The following is a 23806-nucleotide window of genomic DNA, read 5'->3' as shown; positions in this document are numbered from 1 at the left end:
TTACATTAGCATGTGACTAGCATTCCCACCGAACACTGCCGGTGAATTTACTAAATTACTCACGATAAACGTTCACAAGAAACATAACAATTATTTTAAGAATTATAGATACAGAACTCCTCTATGCACTCGATATGTCCGATTTTAAAATAGCTTTTCGGTGAAAGCACATTTTGCAATATTCTCAGTAGATCGCCCGGCATCACAGGGCTAGCTATTTAGACACCCAGCAAGTTTAGCACTCACCAAAGTCAGATTTACTATAAGAAAAATGTTATTACCTTTGCTGTTCTTCGTCAGAATGCACTCCCAGGACTTCTACTTCAATAACAAAATGTTGGTTTGGTCCCAAATAATCCATTGTTATATCCAAATAGCGGCGTTTTGTTCGTGCGTTCAAGACACTATCCGAAAGGGTAAATAAGGGTGACGAGCATGGCGCATTTCGTGACAAAAAATGTCTAAATATTCCATTACCGTACTTCGAAGCATGTCAACCGCTGTTTAAAATCAATTTTTATGCCATTTTTCTCGTAAAAAAGCGATAATATTCCGACCAGGAAATCGTTTTTTTATTACAAAGAGAGTGAAAGTAAAAGCATGCTATCCCCTCATGCACGAGCCTCAGTCTAATGGCCCTCTGATGAGCACTTGCCAAACGCGCTAATGTGTTTCAGCCTGGGGATGGAATTACATCGTTCAGCTTTTTCCCGCCTTCTGAGAGCCCATGGGAGCCGTAGGAAGTGTCACGTCATGCCAGAGATCCCCTGTATTTGTTAGAGATGATCAAGGAGGGCAAGAAATTGTCAGACAGGCCACTTCCTGTAAGGAATCTTCTCAGGTTTTGGCCTGCCAAATGAGTTCTGTTATACTCACAGACACCATTCAAACAGTTTTAGAAACTTTAGGGTGTTTTCTATCCAAAGCCAATAATTATATGCATATTCTAGTTACTGGGCAGGAGTAGTAACCAGATTAAATCGGGTACGTTTTTTTTATCCGGCCGTGCAAATACTGCCCCCTAGCCCCAACAGGTTAAGCTTTATCCCCACCCACCTATTTAAGGGTTGATCCGAGCGTTCTATACTAACAACAGCAGTCAAGCACCCAGGCTAACATGCTAGCTACTTCTCCTGTCGGATGCCATGTTTGCCCTTAGTTTGAAGATGTAATCTGGAGTTTGCGCCATCTACTTAGCTATCATACTCGAATTCCACTGATTTCAAAATCCGGTCCTCCAGAAAGTGGAGAGAAACACTTTCTGTAGTTTTACTACAGAATTTAAAAAAATATGTAAAACCGCATTAGACAGGATTACCTAGACATACTGACCAGCTCAAATAGACAGAAGCGTGCTATATGGCAGACCAATCCAAACTCATCTCTCGGCATGTCATTATCTCAGCTAATCATGGCTAGTTGGAAGGTTGCGATCTTTTTCTGTGGCTAAACCAACTAAGCTCGAATTTAACAATTTTATTCGTATTTACAGATGGCATACAAGTTTGTTATTAAGGCACATGAAAGTTCACATGTTCGAGAAGGCATTTCTGCAAAAAAACGCATTTTGATAAAAATGAAGAAGTTCACGTTCAAACGGCTCTCCTGTGAAGTAGTGACCCACGACATACGCCTAGTTTCCTGAAACGGGTCACAAATGGTTTATCGAGATCGGTGTGGAAGAGCTTGACTGGACGGCACAGAGCCCTGACCTCAACCCTATCAAACACCTTTGGGATGAATTGTAACGCTGACTGCGAGCCAAGCCTAAAATCGGCCAACATCAGTGCCCAACATCACTAATAATCGTGGTTGAATGGAAGCAAGTCCCCGCAGCAATGTTCCAGCATCTAGTTTAATGCCAATGATTTTGGAATGAGACGTTCGATGAGCAGGTGTCCACATACTTTTGGTCATGTAGTGTACATGGCTACCTCAATTACCTCGTATCCCTGCACATAGACTCAGTACTGGTACTACTTGTATATAGCCACGTTATTTTACTTGTTTTTGTTATTCACTGTGTATTTATTCATTTTTACATTTACATTTTAGTCATTTAGCAGACGCTCTTATCCAGAGCGACTTACAGTAGTGAATGAATACATTTCATTTCATGCATTTGTTTTTTGTACTGGCCCCCCCGTGGGAATCGAACCCACAACCCTGGCGCTGCACACACCATGCTGGCGTTGCAAACACCATGCTCTACCAACTGAGCCACAGGGAAGACATTCCTCGTGTCACTACTTATATTTTCTTTTTTATCTTCAACTCTGCATTTTTGGAAAAGGACCTGTATGTAATAATTTCACTGTTAGTCTACGCCTGTTGTTTACGAAGCATGTGACAAATACAATTTGATAGATTTTTGTGGTTGCCCCTGACAAACTCACCTGATTAGTTGACAAGTTTGTAATAATACTTGGAAGATAAATACACAACGCAGGGGACGAGAGGACTAGGATTAACGATCAATGGGATACTTGTTATTTGACCATTGGCCAAGTTGTCCTGCAAGGACTTCTGATTTGTTAAACCCAGGCTAGGGTGGGTGGGGGTATAAGTGGCATCCTGTCCTTCGTTCTGTGGAGAAAAAAAAAGTGAAGGACAGGGAAGACTGAACGTCTACTTTTCAGCACAGCACCTATCATTTGTCCTGCTCAAATAGATCCATTTTCTCCCCCTGATTTGCTTTGGGGAAATGTGTTATTGAAGAATAACCTCAATTGCTAACAAATTGAATCAGGTGTGTTTGTCCAGGCCTACAACTCAAATGTGTGCTGTTAGGGGTACTCGAGGACTGGCACATTAAAGTGCCAGTCCTCGAGTACCCCCAACAGGGAAAACACTGACCTAGCGTATGTCGGCACCTGAATGTGTTGGGGTCACTCTTTCATTTCATTATGTGCAAAATGTTTAAAGCAATGCAACTACTCACTGAAAAAACAATTTTAATGAAATATGCACTTTCTTGGCACGAGACCAATGTTATAATACCTAGTGAGCAGGTGGGATTGACATCCATCGGGGCCTTAATTGTCTACAGTTAAACATCACATCAATCATCCTCTGAGAGACATTAGAAGGAGTATGTGTGTCAGTAAAACAGCAAACAGCCAAGGACAAATGTCAAAAATAGCCTACATTACACAACAGCATTTCATAACAAACACATACGGTAGACAGGGCCAGTGATGATGATAAGTGAAAATGAAGGGTGTACTCGATAAGAGGGCATATAAATAGCGACTAGGGGCGATCTCTTTCTCAGCTCAAAAGGAAGCGCTCTCTCTCTCTCTGTGCTGCAGGCCCCCAACTGTGTTAGCAGTGCACCAATCAATGATGTATATAAACCCTGGATTGCTGATGCTATGTATTGGCCAATGAGAGGCTTTGAAGCCACCGGACAGCCATACTGGCACTCCTCAGATGAAACAGTCCTCCATAGGAATTAATGGAATTCTACAGTATTTAAGTATTTGTTGTTGATGTGGGGAAAGAAACATTAGTACTTAAAAAAAATCATGCTTTAAGAAAATGTTATATTTTTTCATTTTATATTTTTGACATTTAGCTCACATAATTTAAAAGTATGCATTAAGGGGTCTGTAATAGAATACATTTGGTAAAAACATTTTTTTTACATCAATAAATGCATTTCTCTAGCTTCCAAAATATATATTTTTTTTACAGCGGTGGAGGAGTGCCAAGATGGAGGTGCTGTGGTTTCAAAACAGCACCCCCTGTCTGTCATCTAGTGTATATATATAAATCATTGGCACCAATGCTCAATGTAACAGAACCGTTTGTTGTGCAGTGTGCTTTAATGCTGTTCCTGGAAACGCACATGGTGTGCTGGCTTTTGTTCTAGCCCAGTACTAAAACATCTGACACCAGTAATTATCGAGCCCTTGATTAGATGAATCATGTGTGACATCATTTAGAGCTGGGCTGGAACAAAAGCCTGCACACCCTGCAGGTACCTAGAACCATGATTAAAGAACACTGCCGTCAAGCTACCACAGGGCAACTAACAGAGAGAAGCGTTTAATGCTAATAACAGTTGGCCTACTATGACTCAGGCTTACGTCCTGCTCCAAGGGCTGTGGTTACACCACGGCCCAATGTCCTCTAGGCCAGAGTGTGCCTCTGTCACACATGGACACATATTGTAAATCACAGAGAAAAGTAATTAGTGCTAAGGAAATGTTCTGTAGCTGTTTGGTATGGGAGGGAACACAACCTGCCTTGCCAGTGTGTTATTACAATAAATAGGGCTACACTCTGTAACGGGGCCATGCTTTTGAAGAGCTGGGTTTCATCTCGGGGTGTATGTGAGCACACAAGCAGAGGTGCATAAGCCAGCGGTAAAACAAGGACAGCGTTGGCAGGAATCATTAATCAGCGTGAAGACACTAGAAACGTCGCACTCGTTTTTAATACAATCTGTTCCTGGAGTCTGCTCACAAAGGTTTACAAAGGGACTTTTGTTCTCCAACATACTGTATTATAACTAGCAAGTTAAAAGCTGTATACACTTCTCTGACCCTCACCCAACTGGTTTCTAAATTGTGTGGCTCATGGCTTCGTCAGTTAGACCACCTAGGAAAAAAAGAATGGAGGCTGTGGTATTCAGAGGACTTACTTATCAATCAAGTCTATGTGCTGCTCAAGGACAAATGGTTTCTCTGCATCCAGACTGCTCTGTGGACAGAATTCATGGATATTAGTTAAACACATACATACACTTTCTCATTTTCACATTCTTCCTCTTGGGAGTGTATTACAATGTTAAGGACTGGCAATGCAGATATTGATGGCATTTCCAATTAATTCCATTTACACTTTGGGAAATCTCAGGCCAGTTGGCACAACACTACGCCACACATACTGTTGTGTTCAACTCCACCGGCTTAATGCAGGTCCAAGTTTATATTACCCCTGTATAAACCCACATAGGGGGCTATAAAAACCCTAGCCCTGAACACACCAAACCAAGGCATAGACCAACGGTACGTGAACACACACACAGTAGATCCTACATATATATGACTAACAACCCGATTAGTATGAAGCAGAACATTTACACAAAACGGAAAAAAAAGCAATCAAATGAAATGTATTGGTCGTGAAATGCTTGTGTGCTTGGCTCCAACAGTGCAGTAATATCTAACAATAAACACAAATCTAAAGAAGGATGAGCAATGTCTGAGTGAGTGAGTGATGGTGAGTGAGTGAGTGAGTGAGTGAGGTGAGTGAGTGAGTGAGTGAGTGAGTGAGTGAGTGAGTATGTACACAGTATATATGGGATGTATAGAAATGATGGACGGTATACAGATGTAGAATATGTAGTATATCTGAAGTATACGTAGGATAGAATAGTATATGTACAGCATTAGTTAAATAGGATAGGCTATGACTAGAATACATTATTATACATATGAAGTGGGTAAAACAGTAAGTAAACATTATTAAAGTGACCAGTGTTCCAGTGGAGTGCGCTGCGATTGCTGACGGTGCAGTTGTCGTACCAGGCGGTGATACAGCCCGACAGGATGCTCTCAATGGTGCATCTGTAAAAATTTGTGAGGGTCACAGTTTTTTGGGCCGCCTGAGGTTGAAGAGGTGCTTTTGCGCCTTCTTCACCAAAGTCTGTGTGGGTGGATCATTTCAGATTGTCAGTGATGTGTACGCCGAGGAACTTGAAGCATTTCATCTTGTCCACTGTGGCGCCATTAATGTGGATGGGGGCGTGCTCCCTCTAATGTCTCCCGAAGACCACGATCAGCTCCTTCATTTTGTTGATGTTGAGGTTATTTTCCTGGCACCACTCCACCAGGGCCCTCATCTCCTCCCTGTAAGTTGTCTCATTGTTGGTAATCAGGCTTACCACTGTGGTGTCGTGTTGATGATCGAGTTGGAGACGTGCGTGGCCACGCAGTCATGGGTGAACAGGGAGTACAGGAGGGGGCTGATCACGCACCTTTGTGGGGCCCCTGTGTTGAAGATCAGCGTTGTGGTTGGCCCGTCAGGAAGTCCAGGACCCAGTTGCACAGGGCGGGGTTCAGACCCAGGACCCTGAGCTTAATGATGAGCTTGGAGGTTACTATGGTGTTGAATGCTGAGCTGTAGTCTATGAACAGCATTTTTACATAGGTATTCCTCTTGTTCAGATGGGATAGGGCAGTGTGCAGTGTGATGGTGATTGCGTCATCCATGGCTCTATAGGGGCGGTGTGCAAATTGCAGTGGGTATAGGGTGTCGGGTAAGGTGGAGGTGATATGATCCTTAACTAGCCTCTCAAAGCACTTCATGATGACAGACATGAGTGCTACGGCACAATAGTCATTTAGCTCAGTTACCTTCGCTTTCTTGGGTACAGGAACAATGGTGTATATCTTGAAGCAAGTGGGGACAGCAGACTGGGATAGGGAGAGATTGAATATGTCCGTAAACACTCCAGCCAGCTGGTCTGCGCATGCTCCGTGGACATTGCTAGGGATGTCGTCTGGGCCGGCAGCCTTGCGAGGGTTAACGTGCCTAAATGTCTTACTCACGTCTGCCAGGGAGAACGAGAGCTCATAGTCTTTGGAAGCAGTGATGGCCCGCGTCGGTGGCACTGTTTATTTTCCTTCGAAGCGGGCGAAGAAGGTGTCTGGTAGCAAGACGTCGGTGTCTGAGACGTGGCTGGTATTCCCTTTTTAATTCATGATTATCTGGAGTCCCTGCCACATACGTCTCGTGTCTGAGCCGTTAAATTGCAACTCCACTTTGTCTCTGTACTAACGCTTTGTCTGTTTGATTGCCTTATGGATGGCATAACTGGACTGTTTGTACTCAACCGTATTCCCAGTCACCTTGCCGTGGTTAAATGCAGTGGTTTACACTTTCAGTTTTGTGCGAATGCTGCAATCTATCCACGGTTTTTGGTTTGGATAGGTTTTAAATCGTCAAGGTGGGAACAACATCTCCTATACACTTCCTGATGAACTCAGTCACCGTGTCAGTGTATACCGTCAATGTTATTCTCAGAGGCAACCCGGAACATATCCCAGTCTACGTAAGCAAAAAATCTTGAAGCATGGATTCCGATTGGTCAGACCAGCGTTGAACAGACCTTACCACGGGTACTTCCGGTTTGAGTTTCTGCCTTTAGGAAGGGAGGAGCAGAATGGAGGTGTGATCTGATTTGCTGAAGGGAGGGCCTTGTAACCATCCCGGAAAGGAGAGTAGAAATGTTTGAGAGTTTTTGATGCGCGAGTATCGCAGGCAATGTGTTGGTAAAACTTTGGTAGTGTTTTTCTCAGATTTGCTTTATTATAGTCCCCAGCTAAAATAAATGCAGCCTCAGGATAAACAATATACTACAAAGTTGGTTAGGAGCCAGGAACCAGGCAACCTACCCGTTTCTGATAGGAGTCCAACACTCTGGAGACGTCTTCAATGGAGGGAGTTTTCAGGTCCACCAGCTCCTTCTCAAGGGCTGCAATCTGTGGAAAAAGAGGGAAGAGAATGATCCATCTTGATCACAAGAGTTTACTTTGACTCATGATTGAAGACTTATGATTGAAGACTTTCACCTCTCCAAAATGGAACCCTCTCAGGTCAATATGATTTTCCTCAGTCGGGGCTACAGCTATTTGTATTACACACAGGTAAAATGTTTTTGTATTCAGGAAATCTGACCCCTGCTGCTCTCCTGCATCCGTTCAAGGTTGTAGTCCTACATGAACTCTAGTCCCTACTGATAATAGCCTCACACCAACAGTGTCTTGGCAGCTATAAAAAGGAGAAGCCATTTTGTGCCAGGAGTTTGTTGGCACCTGCAGACGTTGGCCATGGACCCACTGACTCAGCACCCGGCTCCCCACTGGAGCCCTGACCTCCCACCCTCCTCCCAGCCCCAGCCCTTAGCCCAGCAGTACCTTTTGAGACTCCACAAAGTGACTGGCAACTCCTGCTCTCTGGACATCGCGTCCTTTGAGGCGGAATCCCGTCAGGGCCAGGAAGAGGCCCAGCTGGCCCTGTAGCCTTGGCAGGAAGTAGCCACCGCCCACATCAGGGAACAGTCCTGGCAAATCAAGACAAATCAAGTCATGGTGCTGTAAATTAGATTTAAAAAAACAAAGCAGTGAAACATATCTAGTTGGGAGAGTGGTTGGCAACACGTTTCAGTCAATTATTGATTAGCTAATTAACCCAGTACAAATAGCAGGTGCAAATATGTTGCAATAAAAAAAAAAAAAAATAATTATATATATATATAAAATCGCAATAAAAATGAAATGTCATTGGTACACAATGTTGGAAGCTCTATCCCAATTTCTGGTAAATACAATAAGTTGAAAGGGCAGTGTGGAACCTGTCAATCTAGTCACAGATCCTACACCCACAAGTGACAAAAGGGCCAGAGATTTCCTCCTCAGCGAGGTCCTGGGTTGTTGCTGTGAGGCCCAGAAAGACTTCCGCTCAGTAATGAAAACACTAGCAGACAAACCTCCCTTGATACAGATGGTGTCTACAATAGCGTCTCTCAGTTGAGCCACTTCAATACATGGACAGCACCTGGAATCAAGCTGGTGCTAGTTGGCCACCAGAACAAGAGACTCAAACAGGCCCTTTATTAGACAGCTTTCCAAAAATCTGTAATGGAGGCTCAATTGTGGTGAGGGGTAAAGCGGGTGATGGGGAAGCGTCACTGTTCAGATCCTTGCCATAATCTGCATGTTATTTAGGAAACATTTCAAGGATGTCTCAAATTGTAAAGGATTTAAGTATTCCTGTCTTAAATTATGCAACGCGGCAATCGTTTTCAACAGCAGAGCAGATATAAAGAGAGCTTGGTTTCTCCAAGGCATGATGACGCTAGTGGGAGAGGAAGAGAGAGAGAGAGAGTAGGGTCAGGGATTAGAATCTCTGACCTGATTCTGGGCTGAAAATGTAATATCATAAATACCAGATTATAAATCCTGTTGAAGCCTAAAGCAAGGAGGGTTAAAGACAAACACAATCTCTTAATCCTATAGTGGAGGGGGTTAAGGTACTGGCGGTGGATGATGGGGGAGGGACGTCCAAGTGAAATCCCAGATCGACAGCACATACAGTGATGATATCTTAATTGAGCTGGGAAAGTCTAAACCCGTGTTAAAAATTGGCTTCCCTTTCTGTTTGGCTCTTATTTCTGGTCAAAATGGAGAAAGACTGTTCCATTATAATGTTTCTCACAGGTTAAAACAAAATCACTGATTCATTTGTGCTTCTCTTAAATTCTGGTCAATGTGCAGAAAGACTAGTGAGACTACTTGCTCTATAGCACCCACTCTGCATGAAGCATTCAGAGAAGCATGTGTGGACATTGGAAGGTGTCTGAGATAAATCGTTGGTCTTTCCTTGTCACTGCTTTTTGGATAATTGGACAAGTGATTACGAAGACACCAGCCAAGTGGACTGCAATGGTGGGATAAGGGGCAGGGGGTGGTGGTGAGAAAAGAGGATATTACTAGGCCAATCATCTCAACTGAGTCATTGATTGAAAGGGCCTGGGCGCGGTTGCATAAAACATCTTAAGTGACATTTTCCCCTCATCCGTTCGCTTAAAGTTTCCTTAACTTCAAGTCAGTTGCACAAAAAATGAAGGTGAATTTACCCCCTTATGCGAAAAAGTTAAGGGTGCCCATGAGGTCCCTTAAGTGCTTCATTCAGCATTGATATAAATGTAAACAGCATTTTAGGAGGTGAATGTTGCTTTCCTCTGCCCTAACCAGCTAGCTAGATCTATAGCTATCTAGCTACTTAGCTAAATGATGGAAAGTGCACAATCCATGGCTAGCTGGCTAATTACTCTGTAAGTTAGCTTGACGTGCTAGAAAGCGGTGTTTTTCCAACCTACTTTTTCCAACCTACACTGTGAATGTTTAAATGATTTATTCAATATAGACAAAAAAATACAATAATGTGTGTGTTATTAGTTTAAGCAGACTGTGTGTCTGTTGTTATGAATTAGATGACGATCAGATCTAATTTTATGACCAATTTATGCAGAAATCCAGATAATTACAAAGGGTTCACATAGTTTTTCTCGCCACTGTACGCCAGTGGTTCCCAAACTGTGGGGTGCGCCCCGGGTCGGCAAGGGGGGGCACGGGGTTCCACCTCCCCAAAATAATGTCAGTCATTGCATACCTTAGAGAGCTATTTATAATTTGTCAGAATTATCCAGCTCAACCAGCCCATGTCAGCTAATGTTTTTAGCTAGGTTTTTTAGCCTATAGATTTTGTTGTAATGTTTGAGTCACTCAATTAGGCATGGCAAAATGTGTAGAATTGCAGGAAATAAGCTTTAATCCTGCCAAGTTGTCTCTCCGCCAACAAGATGTGAACAGTTTGTGTCCTGAACAGTGCTTCTGCCCATAGAAATAAACGTGTCGCACAGCAAGGGGGGTGCGGGATATTCCCCAATGCTGGAAGGGGGGCCCGAGTGAAAAAGTTGACACCCCTGATATAGGCTACACATTGCACAAGCGACTCTCTTGCTTCCCCGTAATCACTAGTCACCAGCCGACTATTTTTGCTTTGCCCGGTAAAGAAAAACTGCTTTTCAAAATTTAAAACAATAGTATTGAGTTAAAAAGTAAAATAACAGTCTAGCTATTGGTCTCTCTCCCATTTAGTGTAGAAAGGTAGCATGTCTGAATTTGTCATCTCGCTCTACCCTCCCATTTCCCCCCTCCATCCCATACCCAGGTTCTGACAAGTGTCCATTTAGTTTTCACTCTGCAATAAAAAACCTACACAAATAGGGCCTCCCAAGTGGCGCAGCGGTCTAAGACATCACTTCAGACCCGGGTTCAATCCCGGGTTGTGTCGCAGCCGACCGCAACCAGGAGAACCATGAGGCGGCACACAAATTGGCCAAGCATCGTCCGGGTTAGGCAAGGATTGGCCGGTCGAGATGTCCTTGTCTCATCACGCTCTAGCGAGCCCGGAGCATGCGGGTTGGGCGCATGCACGCTGACTTCGGTCGGCAGTTGTACAGTGTTTCCTCCGACACATTGGTGCGGCTGCCTTCCGGATTAATCGAGCAGTTTGTCAAGAAGCAGTGTGGCTTGGCAGGGTCGTGTTTCGGAGGATGCATGGCTCTCGACCTTCGCCTCTCCCGAGTACATACGGGAGTTGCAGCGATGGGACAAGAATGTAACTACCAATTGGGGAGAAAAAGTAGCTGAGAGCCTGTTACAATTATGCAAATAATCTTCTGGTCAATCCGACCATTGGGCAACAGAAGGGAAATCTTTGCGTTACTTCAATGCTCACATGAAAATCTTCCCGCAAGCCCCCCACTAGTTGTTGCTAGGCAGATCCGGCCAAAATCAATGCGCCGATGTAGCAACAGACGAGCCTCAAACAAGCAGTACGAACGAGCAAAAAAACAGCAGTAACCAAAATCCCAAATCATTTGTTTTCCTTTCCAAAGTTTTTCAGCAGATGCTGCAGAGTGTGGCACAAAATAGAAAACACCGGAACATTCCCGGGAACTCTCAGAATGTTGCGTCTCTGGGTTTAGAAACTCTGTGCCTTTACCTAAGGAAAACATTTGAGGGGCTCTATGCAACGCCCTTTGGTAAGGGAAAATGATTCCTTAAGGTAAATCCCTAAAGGCCTGTTCTTAAAGTTCCTTTTACTATAACATCAAAGAAGAACCTTCCAAGCGGATGGAAGCAGTGTTGGCCTACCATTGGTGTTAGCATTCAAATGCAAGAGAAAGTGTAAAAAAAAATGAATTCAGTTCTGAGAATTTAAACTTGAGCTGTAGCTTTAAGCTTTGGCCCTTCCACTGTAGAGGTAGAGGGGTGAAGAGAAATGCACTGCAGCTTGTGGCTCTGGGCCAGAGAAGTGTGACCAAGCAGCAGGGTAGAAAGCCAGGCAGCCCAAAAGAGGATTATTCCCTCAGTTCTAGATAAAGTCTAACGCCGCCCGAGAAGCTGTCTCTGCTAATAGCTGGTCTGTACTGTCCAGTCACGCACGCACGGGTCTCAGTATGTGCAATTGAATGATTATCCTGATTGTTATTTTTCCTCTGCTGTCTTGCCAGTCCCGGGGCACATGCCATGTGTTCAAAAACGACAAAATATGTAGTGTTTTTCTTCTATGAAAAACTTACGGCTTTACTTCAGTGGTAGCCTATCCGGAAAACAATGGGACCCTTGGAAACACTCCATTACTTTCGAATTCAGAGTCGTAACTGACAATGACTGCTCCATCTCTAAGAAAAAGATAGACCTTGACGCGCGCGTGCACACACACACACACACACACAGCGAGAGATCAGAGAACTTCCAGAGACAGTCCCATCTCCAGTGGGAGACAGCCTCTCTGCAGTGAAGGACACCACGCAGCTCAGGTGGAGCACAGTCAGGAAGTAATCATTGAGACAGCTCAACCAGCACACGGACGTGTCCTTTTGTGTGTGTACATGTGCGTGCGCAAGAGAGAGACCGTTAACTTCGTGTGTGTGTGCGAAAGGGAGACAGGGACAGAGAGGGAGAAAGAGAGTGACTATATGTGCGTCTCAGGATGTGTATTTGTATGCAAGTGTCCGTGAAAAAGAGGATGTGTTTGGGTGTAGTAGAGTTGGGGCAATGTCAACCTTTGTCCTCCGCTAAAACGACAGTTGGGCTATAAAACGAAATTGAATGCAACTGGATGAATCATGACGAAAGATAATGTTGTTGAAAGCCTGGGCAGAGGCTAAGTGCAGGCAATGGCAAATCTTTTCTAATATTCCTTTCTGGTGGAGCAGTGACTGATGAGTAACGGGCTGTGTAACCATAGTGAGCTAGATGATAGGCCTACATTATGAGTTGGACAGTCTTCTAATCTCTCGTGGACTGATTCTCATGGACAGATGAAACGTTGAGAATCTGTCAAGGCTCAAGTAGAATTATGTGATTACGAATCACTGAGCTATAATAGGTTACGAGCAGCTGTAGTTCCTGGTTCTGGGCTTTCGTCGTTGATTATTTGGAGGAATCAGGATTGGGTGAAGGCAATGCTTAAAAATGGTGCAGTGATTTTGAAGCCCGTGTGTGGAGGATAAGCAGTTTCCACTACATTCCACAGCCACAAAATCTAAAAATTCCAGTTTTTTGTTGTTATTGTTGCTTTTTGGCCATGATAAACATAGGTGAAGGGAGGGGTTGGGACGAGAGATTCCGTTCGCGAGGGAGGAGACCTCGCTTCCTTCACAAAAGTTATTGGCCATTTTTGTTTCAACCTTGAATGGAGGGATTTTCCCGGCGCGCATGGATCATTTGTTGATTAAACTTGTCATTTGATTTTTCTATAGGCTATTGACATTGTCTGTTCTTTCTCATTAATTAGTCCTCTGGCTACCTTATGTTTCTAGGCTATTCAAATAAAATGACATTCATTGTTTGATCTGGAGAAAGCCATGAATAAAGTGTATCCTTAAGTCATATTCATACTGTAGCCTATCGAATGGCGAAATATACATTTACACACTATGAGGTTGGAATGATACGATGACAACGCCCTTTTGGTGTAACAGCCGTTTGAAAATAATTAATACAACAATAAGATAGTAAACCTCTGGCAATAAACAACACACTGACATCACGTACAGATGCATGCGACTCTTGGCGGCAGTAAGAAAACACTGACGTCCGCGACAGTAAGAAATCCATTGCCATCTGAAGCCCATTCAACATTCACGTTTTTATTACATTAAACTAAAATCACTTTTTTTGGGGTCCTCATACACTTACAATTATGTTCTGATTCTTGCTTCAACAGTCGCTGAGATATATTGGTTGTGATCTTAGCAAAAAAAATGGTTTTGCCTGTAGAAAAAGCTAGCCAAAGAGCCATTTTACTGGTGTAAAGTGCTCTTTAAGTATAACACAGTTGATTTTAGATAATGACACAAACATTATATTAAGCAGGATATTCATAAGAGACTTAAAATTCAATTATGATCCAAAAGTAATGTGAAATGCACTCCTAAGCAAAATGTAAATTGAGAAGAAAAAAAAATTGCTGGCGTTCTTTAAAAGAACTTGCTCGCATCGTCCTCGTGTGACAATGTTTGTAAACACAGAAAGGAGTCTATAATAGCTCATTTTCCATTTCCCCCTCCCCACTCAGACCACTCATAGACAGTCCAAGCAAATTTCTTGCTTGAGAAATTACTCTTTTAGACAATTTTAATTGAAAACAATCACATTAAGGTACTTAACTGTTAGCCAGAAATGATTTGATATTGAGATAAAAACGGCTGTATGGGCTATACCAAATGCCCATGCACTGACAGAGAGAGAAAAACAATATTTTCTGACTGGACATTTTGCGCTGCTTTGGTGGAATTCTCCACTCTGTCTGGTCTACATTCTCCTCTTGCGTTCTGTAGGCGATATGACATATTTATTGAAATAGGCTCTAGTAAATAGGAATAGGCAAATTACTCGGAATGACACTTGTGTGCTGCTCTCCTGTGCACTGCGAGACTCGAGTTCAAATAGGCTAAACCATCGTCTGTCACATCACAACGTTGTCACCATCGACGATGGCTGTCAATCATCGTTGACAGACAATGCTATTGTAATATCGCCCAAACTTAGTGCGTAGAGGTGATTGATACAGACCTAGCACACACCATCCTTCAGAAGAATTACTGACAATATACAAACTGTCACAGTCCAAAACATAAAGACATCTCAATTTGATTCAGAAACATGCACTGGGTTCAATATATGGCCCTCAAAGTTTGTGAAGATTATTTAGATTTTGGGACAAATGCCCTATAGCATGTGTACAGACTGTGCGGGTTCCAAAAGAAACAAACAATTCCAGCTTGCTTGCATGGAGTGGACAACCACCAGAACTAACTTAATTGCTGTGAGAAACCCTGAGATGAGACTAGCAAACGTAAGAGGGGAGGCTCATTAACCATAGAAGAAGAGTACCATTTCAGACATTATGCATCTCTATGGCCTATTACTACTGGGTCGATATACAAGATGACCCCTTTCACAGCAAACCACACTGATAATTACAGGCTAGTACAAAACCTGCCAAAAACACAGCAAAGCATCTGGATCGATTCAGAACATGCCCTCCGTCAATAACTATGCTGTTCATCTTTGTACAGTATAAGAGCGCCACTACGGCATCAGCCAGTATGGTGCGATTAGTAAAGACAATCATCAAAACATAACAGAGAAGCAAAGAAACTCCCGAAATTATCTGGGACACATTATCACGTGGTGCCATGAAAGCTTTCTATTGTTCATTACAATCGATCGTTTCAGGAAAAGTGGCCCATCTTCGACAATCGAGACGGTAAGGTAGAGTGTAAGGTGTCCATTATGCCTAGTGGAACCGTTTCTGGGCAACCTCACACCTGGCAACAAGGCACAAAGTGCAAGCGGGTATGAGTGACTGTCCGAGACCAATGATCGACACTGAGGCTCTGTGTGAGACTGGCCTCAAGCATTTTAATGACCGTTTGATTTGCGGTTGGCCACGTGGCGAGCATTCCTTCCTTCCATCGCAAGTAGTACCCACTAGGACCTAGTGACTAGGTGATCATTTCACACGGCATAACTTTATATTGTCAGTTTCCACATAAAACAGTATTGTCCTATGGTTCCCAAGGACCCCATAACCATAAACACTTAAAATAATAAGACTGATACAGCCAAATCAATTTGTGCACTTAGGTTTATATTCAGATTTTAGATACTTACTGTAGTTTGAACAAATAAGACAGATTTTGACCTCGGGGTTAAACAGGTAACAAGCTATTGCGTAATTAGCTAGGTGTTAAGATTTTTTTTTGCTACTAATTACTTTGTCACTTGATAAAGAAAAGCCACACACACTAGGAGCTTAGATGCAATAATTTAATAACCTAATAACCAACTAATTACTTTTTCACCTGAAGTGTGACCATATAACTGAGGAAATATGCTGCTTGGTGGTATGAGACGGTCAAATAACTTTTTCATGTTTACATAAAAACGGCAGAGAAACAGCTGCAGAACAGCCTGTTGGCCTGCTCATATCTGGCTGATGATGATGATGATGCTCTTCTTGCAATGCTTAAGTCTGCATGGCCCATTTATTATTAATGCACTGGAGCGACCGTGCAAAGCAAGGCAACACACTCGCAATAACATGAGACCAAACATGGACCTCGGGGGAAGAAAGGGGCGGATGCCAGTGCGTCCGGCTTACCGATTGCCGTCTCCGGCATAGCGAACAGAGTCTTCTCAGTGGCCACCCGAAACCGCCCATGGACCGAGAGGCCCACACCCTGAAAAGCAGAGACAGTGTTAGAGTGTGAGAAAGAGAGGGCAAATGAATTCATGATGACTAGAGACAGAGAGTGAGGCAAGAAAGAGGGAAAGCGAATAGATGAGAGAAGATGAGAAAGAGATGAGAGCAAGAGAAAGAAAGGTTAAGTGAGGGACATGCAACAATCCATCAATGGATATGAGTGATGTGATTGACGGAGACGTAGGTAACAGATTGGAAATGTAGACTGAGGTAAAGGCCAGGCTATGCCCTTTGACCTTCTGTGTGTGTGTGTGTGTAATGAGCCTCCTAGAGCACTAATGGATAGAATGGCGCTGGAGGGGATGGCTGCAGTTTAACGGGCTCCAAACCAACTGTGCTGTTTTGTGTGTTTGTAACTTATTTTGTACATAAATGTTGCTTGAAGTGGACAAAGATGTTTTTCTTTAATGAGTTTGACGCGAAGGATATACTGCTTCTCTGAGACCAGGCCCAAATCCCCGTCATTCGCGTTAAGACGGAAATACAGGGGGCGGCGATCAGGATGCCTTGTGAGAACTCGCTGGCGAATGGGTAACCCGCCCCTACCATCAGTTCTATTGGCCAACGTGCCATCACTGGAGAATAAACTCGATGATCTCCGTTCGAGACTATCCTACCAACGGAACATTAAAAACTGTAATATCTTATGTTTCACCGAGTCGTGGTGGAACGACGACACGGAAAATATACAGTTGGCTGGATTTTCCGCGCATCGGCAGGACAGAACAGCTACGTCTGGTAAGATGAGGGGTGGGGGTGTGTCTATTTGTCAATAAGAGCTGGCACGCAAGCTCTAATATTAAGGAAGTCTCAAGCTATTGCTCACCTGAGGTAGAGTAACTCATGATAAGCTGTAGACAATACTATCTATATTTTTCGTAGCCACCTATTTACCACCACAAACGATGCTGGCACTAAGACCGCACTCAACGAGCTGTATAAGGCCATAAGCAAACAAGAAAATGCTCATTCAGAAGTGGTGCTCCTAGTGGCCGGGGAATTTAATGCAGGCAAACTTAAATCCGTTTTACCTCTGTGCAGAGGGGGAAAAAAACTACCTCTAGACCACCTTTACTCCACACACAGAGACGCTGACCATAATGCTATCCTCCCGACTCCCGCTTACAAGCAAAAACTGAAGCAGGAAGTACCAGTGACTCGCTCAATACGGAAGTGGTCAGATGACGCGGATGCTACGCTACAGGACTGTTTTGCTAGCACAGACTGGAATATGTTCCGGGATTCATCCAATGGCATTGAGGAGTATACCATCTCAGTCATCGACTTCATCAATAAGTGCATCGACGACGTCGTCCCCACAGTGACCGTACGTTCATATCCCAACCAGAAGCCATGGATTACAGGCAACAGCCGCACCGAGCTAAAGGCTAGAGCTGCCGCTTTCAAGGATCGGGACACTAATACAAACACTTAAGAAATCCTGCTATGTCCTCAGACGAACCATCAAACAGGCAAAAAAATACAGGACTAAGATTGAATCCTACTACACCGGCTCTGACGCTCGTCGGATGTGGCAGGGCTTGCAAACTATTACAGACGACAAAGGGAAACCATGCCGCGAGCTGCCCAGTGAGCCTACCAGTCGAGCTAAATGCCTTTTATGCTCGCTTCGAGGCAAGCAACACTGAAGCATGTATGAGAGCACCAGCTGTTCCGGACGACTGTGTTCACACTCACCGTAGCCGATGTTAGCAAGACCTTGAAACAGGTCAACAATTACAAGGCCGCGGGGCCAGACGGATTACCAGGACGTGTACTCAGAGCATGCACGGACCAACTGGCAAGAGTCTTCACTGACATTTCCAACCTCTCCCTGACCGAGTCTGTAATACACACATTTCAAGGAGACCGTCATAGTCCCTGTACCCAAGAAAGGTAACCTGCCTAAATGACTACTGCCCCGTAGCACTCACATCGGTAGCCATGAAGTTGTTTGAAAGGCTGGTCATGGCTCAGATCAACACCATCATCCTGGAAACCCTAGACCCACTTTAATTCGCATACTGCCCCAACAAATCCACAGATGACGCAATCTCAATCGCACTCCACACTGTCCTTTCCCACCTGGAAAAGAAAGGAACATCTCATCACTAAGCTAAGGACCCTGGGACTAAACACCTCCCTCTGCAACTGGATCCTGGACTTCCTGACGGGCCGCCCCCAGGTGGTAAGGTTAGGCAACAACACATCTGCCACATTGATCCTCAACACAGGGGCTCCTCAGGGGTGCGTACTTTGTCCCCCTCCTGTACTCCCTGTTCACCCATGACTGCGTGGCCAAGCACAACTCCAACACCATCATTACGTTTTCTGATAACACAACAGTGGTACGCATGATCACCGACAACAATGAGACAGCCTTTTGGGAGGTCAGAGAACTGGCAGTGTGGTGCCAGGACAACAACCGCTCCCTCAACGTGAGCAAGACAAAGGAGATGATCGTGGACTACAGGAAAAGGAGGGCCGAACTCGCCCCCCATTCACATCGACGTGGCTGCAGTGGAGCAGGCCGAGAGTTTCAAGTTCCTTGGTGTCCACATCACCAACAAACTATCATGATCCAAACACACCAAGACAGTCATGAAGAAGGCACAACAACACCTTTTCCCCCTCAGGAGACTGAAAAGATTTGGCATGGATCCTCAAAAAGTTCTACAGCTGCACCATCGAGAGCATCACCGCCTGGTATGACAACTGCTCGGCGCTACAGATGGTAGTGCTTCCTGCCATCCAGGACCTATATAAGAATAATAGCGAAGACATAAAAACTATGAAATAATACATAAGGAAACATGTAGGAATTTTTTTTTTAAAGTGTTAAAAAAAACTGTTTGAGCCAATCAGTTGTGTCATGACAAGGTAGGGGTGGTATACAGACGATAGGCCTATTTGGTAAAAGACCAAGTCTTGGCAAATGGCAAAACAGCTCAAATAAGCAAAGAGAAACGACAGTTTGTCATTACTTCAATGGCCAGCAGCCCAGTATGTTGCACTGAAGGATGATTTATATACAAGGACCAAATTAGCTTGTAGTTAGGGACTTTTACAACATATTTGACCTCTAACTAGCATGAAATTGTGTATGAATCTATATTTCATGAAGTTCTGATTACATTTTTTTATAGAATGTGAAGGGTAAGGCTTATTTATGAAGTGTTGTGCGTGTAAACGGCCGTTGAAGGACATTCTCTTCTTGTTTGGTTCTCCGAGTCATTCCTATCGAATCAGGACACCAGAGATAGAGAAGCCATTAACAAATGGATGGAATAAGAGTTGTCTGTCTAGCCAGCTCTAACCAGGCTTTCCTCCGAAGTGGAAAATACCACCCATTGACATGGCTGTGCAGACTCTGGAGACGGGAGTGGAAAAGCAGATTCCCCCCACCAAGGTTCAAGGAGAATCCTTAACAGGATGGAATCTGAGGCTGTATATCTCTCGCCTTTTTATAACGACGGGAACTGCTGGTCGGAATGAAGAAGCATGAAAGGGAAGCGCTTCATTTAACATTCCATGAAATGAAATCATACCCATAAAAGTAAAGGAACAACATGATCTATCGGTACCACCAAATTACACATCCAGGGTACTCGGATTCCTGGGAACATAGGATTTGTCCCCAAAAAAAACGTGTCAAATACACAGTGTAGCCCAGGCCTAGCAAATTTCGTTCTTCACATTCTATGACTTCATCAGGAGTCACTGAGGTATTCTCATCTACAGTATATAGCTATTAATACTCTGCAGAAGTGTTTTTCCACACCTTTATAGGAAAAAACTTCTCCATAAAACACAATGAAATATCCATGTGGATGATAGAAGCGGACACTTCCCCAAAACAAATCACTGACTCTTTATTCCACTTTCACTCAGCTTTGCATCTTTACTTTAGTAGTTAAGTTGTAGTAGCCTACTGCTCACTAGAATGGCATCAGAGGCAAAGACAATTGCTAAGTCATCAAAAAGAAAGGAGGACCAAGGCACTCTTCATATAAAGAATTAAAATGCCTTTATTAGTATGGCATGTTCAATAGAAACAAGGTTTAAAAAAATCCAACGCGTTTCAGCTGCATGGCCTTCGTCAGGGAGTACAAAGAAATAATACAATGTCCTCTTTTTAACAGCTTTTCCAATTAGCCCTAATTTGAAGAGGGAGTGGTTACAAAATTGATTGGACACACCTAGTACGCAATACTATACACATAAAAAAGTGAAACACTGTAGCTGGTGCCATCACAAAAAAAGGAAGATAATACAACTCCAAGCTAGAGGCACTAGAACACCCAGCAAGGTAGTTCCAACCCTAAACATGTCTGGGAGAGATGTCAAGAACAAGAAAGCAATATATTCCCTAGTACACAACAAAACATGAACAACAACAACAGTCTAAACATAGCTGAGGGCAATTGAGAAAAAAGACCACTAGATGACAGCAAATGGACCTATCACAACCCTACAGGAATGGTGAGAAATCCAAATCTTCATTTAAACCAGGGTATTTAGTGGCCTGTAGTTTGTAAATCCAAAAACTTTCCCTTTGGTTTAACTGTTTAAGACGGTCCCCTTTTCTAATAGAGGCCGGGATATGATCAATACCCATAGCTTGTAGGGAGGCAGGGTTGCCTTGGTGTAAGGACTTATAGTGCCTTGCCATGGGGTAGTCGTCATTGTATGGCGTACTTGTGTTCCGCTAGGCGGTCTTGAAGGCGTCTCTTTGTCCGTCCAATGTAGAACACCTTGCAAAGTGGACATTCCAATCTATAGATGACATGAGTGGTTTTGCAGTTAATTAAATGCTTGACGTAATACTCCATTTTGGAAGCTGTGTCTACAAAATACTTTTTCTGTGCAATATTTCTGCAGTGGTTGCACTGGTTACATTTAAAAGAGCCCTTGGGTTTGTGCTCAAGCCAAGTTTGAGAGTCACCCGGAAGATAACTGTGTACTAATTTGTCATTTAGGGTAGGACATCTTTTAAAGCTTATGACTGGTGGCTCAGGAAAGACTTGGTGTAGTAGAGTATCACTTTGGATGATTCCCCAATTATTTTTAATGATTCTTTTAATGTTCTCTGCTTCAGTACTGTATTTTGTAACAAAATACACTCTCTCTGATGTATCACGAGGCACTCCTCTTCGCAACAAGTTCTCTCTGTCAAGTAATCCAGCCCTTGTACCTGCATCTTTTAGGACCTGAACGCTGTAGCCCCGATTCAAGAAGCGATTCTCCAATTCAACAGCTTTGACACTGTAGTCTGTTTCCACTTTGCAAGGTGTTCTACATTGGACGGACAAAGAGACGCCTTCAAGACCGCCTAGCGGAACACAAGTACGCCATACGGGTAGGCAATGACGACTACCCCATGGCAAGGCACTATAAGTCCTTACACCATGGCAACCCTGCCTCCCTACAAGCTATGGGTATTGATCATATCCCGGCCTCTATTAGAAAAGGGGACCGTCTTAAACAATTAAACCAAAGGGAAAGTTTTGGGATTTACAAACTACAGGCCACTAAATACCCTGGTTTAAATGAAGATTTGGATTTCTCACCATTCCTGTAGGGTTGTGATAGGTCCATTTGCTGTCATCTAGTGGTCTTTTTTCTCAATTGCCCTCAGCTATGTTTAGACTGTTGTTGTTCATGTTTTGTTGTGTTCAAGTGTACTAGGGAATATATTGCTTTCTTGTTCTTGACATCTCTCCCAGACATGTTTAGGGTTGGAACTACCTTGCTGGGTGTTCTAGTGCCTCTAGCTTGGAGTTGTATTATCTTCCTTTTTTTGTGATGGCACAGCTACAGTGTTTCACTTTTTTATGTGTATAGTATTGCGTACTAGGTGTGTCCAATCAATTTTGTAACCACTCCCTCTTCAAATTAGGGCTAATTGGAAAAGCTGTTAAAAAGAGGACATTGTATTATTTCTTTGTACTCCTTGACGAAGGCCATGCAGCCGAAACGCGCAGGATTTTTTTTTAAACCTTGTTTCTATTGAACATGCCATACTAATAAAGGCATTTTAATTCTTTATATGAAGAGTGCCTTGGTCCTCCTTTCTTTTTGATGACCAATTCACCCCCTTTACCAAAGAGCACCTTCTGTCTACCAAAATGTACTATTGTGTACCTCAGTAGCGCTTCCCTTCCTCCTTTTTCTACTAGACAATTGCTAAGTATTCCCTTTGAAGTCAACAAAAAGCTGCAGGATTTGACAATAGTTCATTACAATCCTCTGGTCTTTGTGTGGAATTATCTGACTATCCCCATTATCTGATGAATGCATGAGAGAGAGGCAGGCTAATCTAACTATGACTGAAACAAGGTTAAGGGATTTCCTTGTCTTTTCAACAGGAGTCTAAATGAAAATGAAAGGAAAACCCCCTAAGGAGAAACTAAGGGTCTCTGTTAGAGTCGACTCTCCCTAAATGAAACACACAGATAGTATTACAGAGACATTAACGAACAAGAAGGCTTTTCTCCGGGAGGTAGGTAAAGACTGCATACACACACAACTAACCAGGGCCAAATCTCAATCAATGAGCAGCCATTACTCCCAAGCTTTAGCCACAGAACAGTCCTCTCTGGTCTTCCCACAATATTAGAGCCTTTCAATAAATATGGAAATGTACCGCACTCTTGAGAAGGAGCTGAGTGCACTCTACCAGCCATTATTGTGGTGTAAGCACTTCTCACACAACCACTGTCTTGCTGTTTGAATGTAAGGCATAGATTTAATAGTGGCTTTCATAGTGTGACTGGTTTTGGATTCGGAGTTTGTGTGTGTGGTCTGACCTATCAGGATGATTCAATCCCCTATTTCACCCTTCAGACTATAAAAAGGCATACTTGCAGAGGGTTGTTAATAAGATTATCAAAAGATCTGCGCTTGATTGCGCAGAGCAACTCAAATCGTTAGTGAAGCATTGTATTGCATCAGTATTTACCTGTAATATTCTATTCAAGGGAGACATTTGAGTACCGTTACATGATGCGTCATCATGACATCGTCAGCTTTTTTCTTACTAGCTCAGACTTTGCTGATATCTACTTTATTGAGGGAAATGCACTTACTATGACTGCGGCGTGGTTTTCCCACCTAGCCGTCTTAAGATGAACGCACTAGGTGTAAGTCGCTCTGGATAAGAGCGTCTGCTAAATGACTAAAACGTCAACCTGACGTCGTCTTTCCTGTAGCTGTACATCCTCCGTTTACATAATAGTTAGGAGACACAGGATAAGGAACAGGGATGATCTAGCTAGAACGTCACTAAGATATTACCCTCTGAACGGAGTTGGGCATTCATCATGCCATGGCATTAGATCATCTGGTATTCATCACCTTCGCACACGTGCCAGCAAGCCTTTACATCACAAGGAAAATTAGCCTGGTGCTAACACGGCATCAGTGCAAAGTAACTGAATACAGTAAA

At 43.4% G+C, this 23806-nt stretch overlaps 1 protein-coding gene across 1 annotated transcript in view; it reads right to left on the bottom strand.

Annotated features, from left to right (window-relative positions):
- Positions 1-23806, bottom strand: part of hibch (3-hydroxyisobutyryl-CoA hydrolase) — a 47615-nt gene that overhangs the window by 6612 nt on the left and 17197 nt on the right. Inside the window, exons 7-10 of the mRNA XM_014173027.2 lie at positions 16258-16336; positions 7929-8074; positions 7407-7493; positions 4649-4707 (exon numbers count right to left, since the gene is read on the bottom strand). Of these exons, the coding sequence (XP_014028502.1) occupies positions 4649-4707; positions 7407-7493; positions 7929-8074; positions 16258-16336 (371 nt within the window). The remainder of the gene's footprint in view (positions 1-4648; positions 4708-7406; positions 7494-7928; positions 8075-16257; positions 16337-23806) is intronic.

This window comes from Salmo salar, chromosome ssa25 (genome assembly GCF_905237065.1).
Source record: "Salmo salar chromosome ssa25, Ssal_v3.1, whole genome shotgun sequence".
Taxonomy (NCBI): Eukaryota; Metazoa; Chordata; class Actinopteri; order Salmoniformes; family Salmonidae; genus Salmo; species Salmo salar.
The sequence above is the reverse complement of the archived record's forward strand: the minus strand, read 5'-3'. Positions and strand labels throughout refer to the sequence as shown.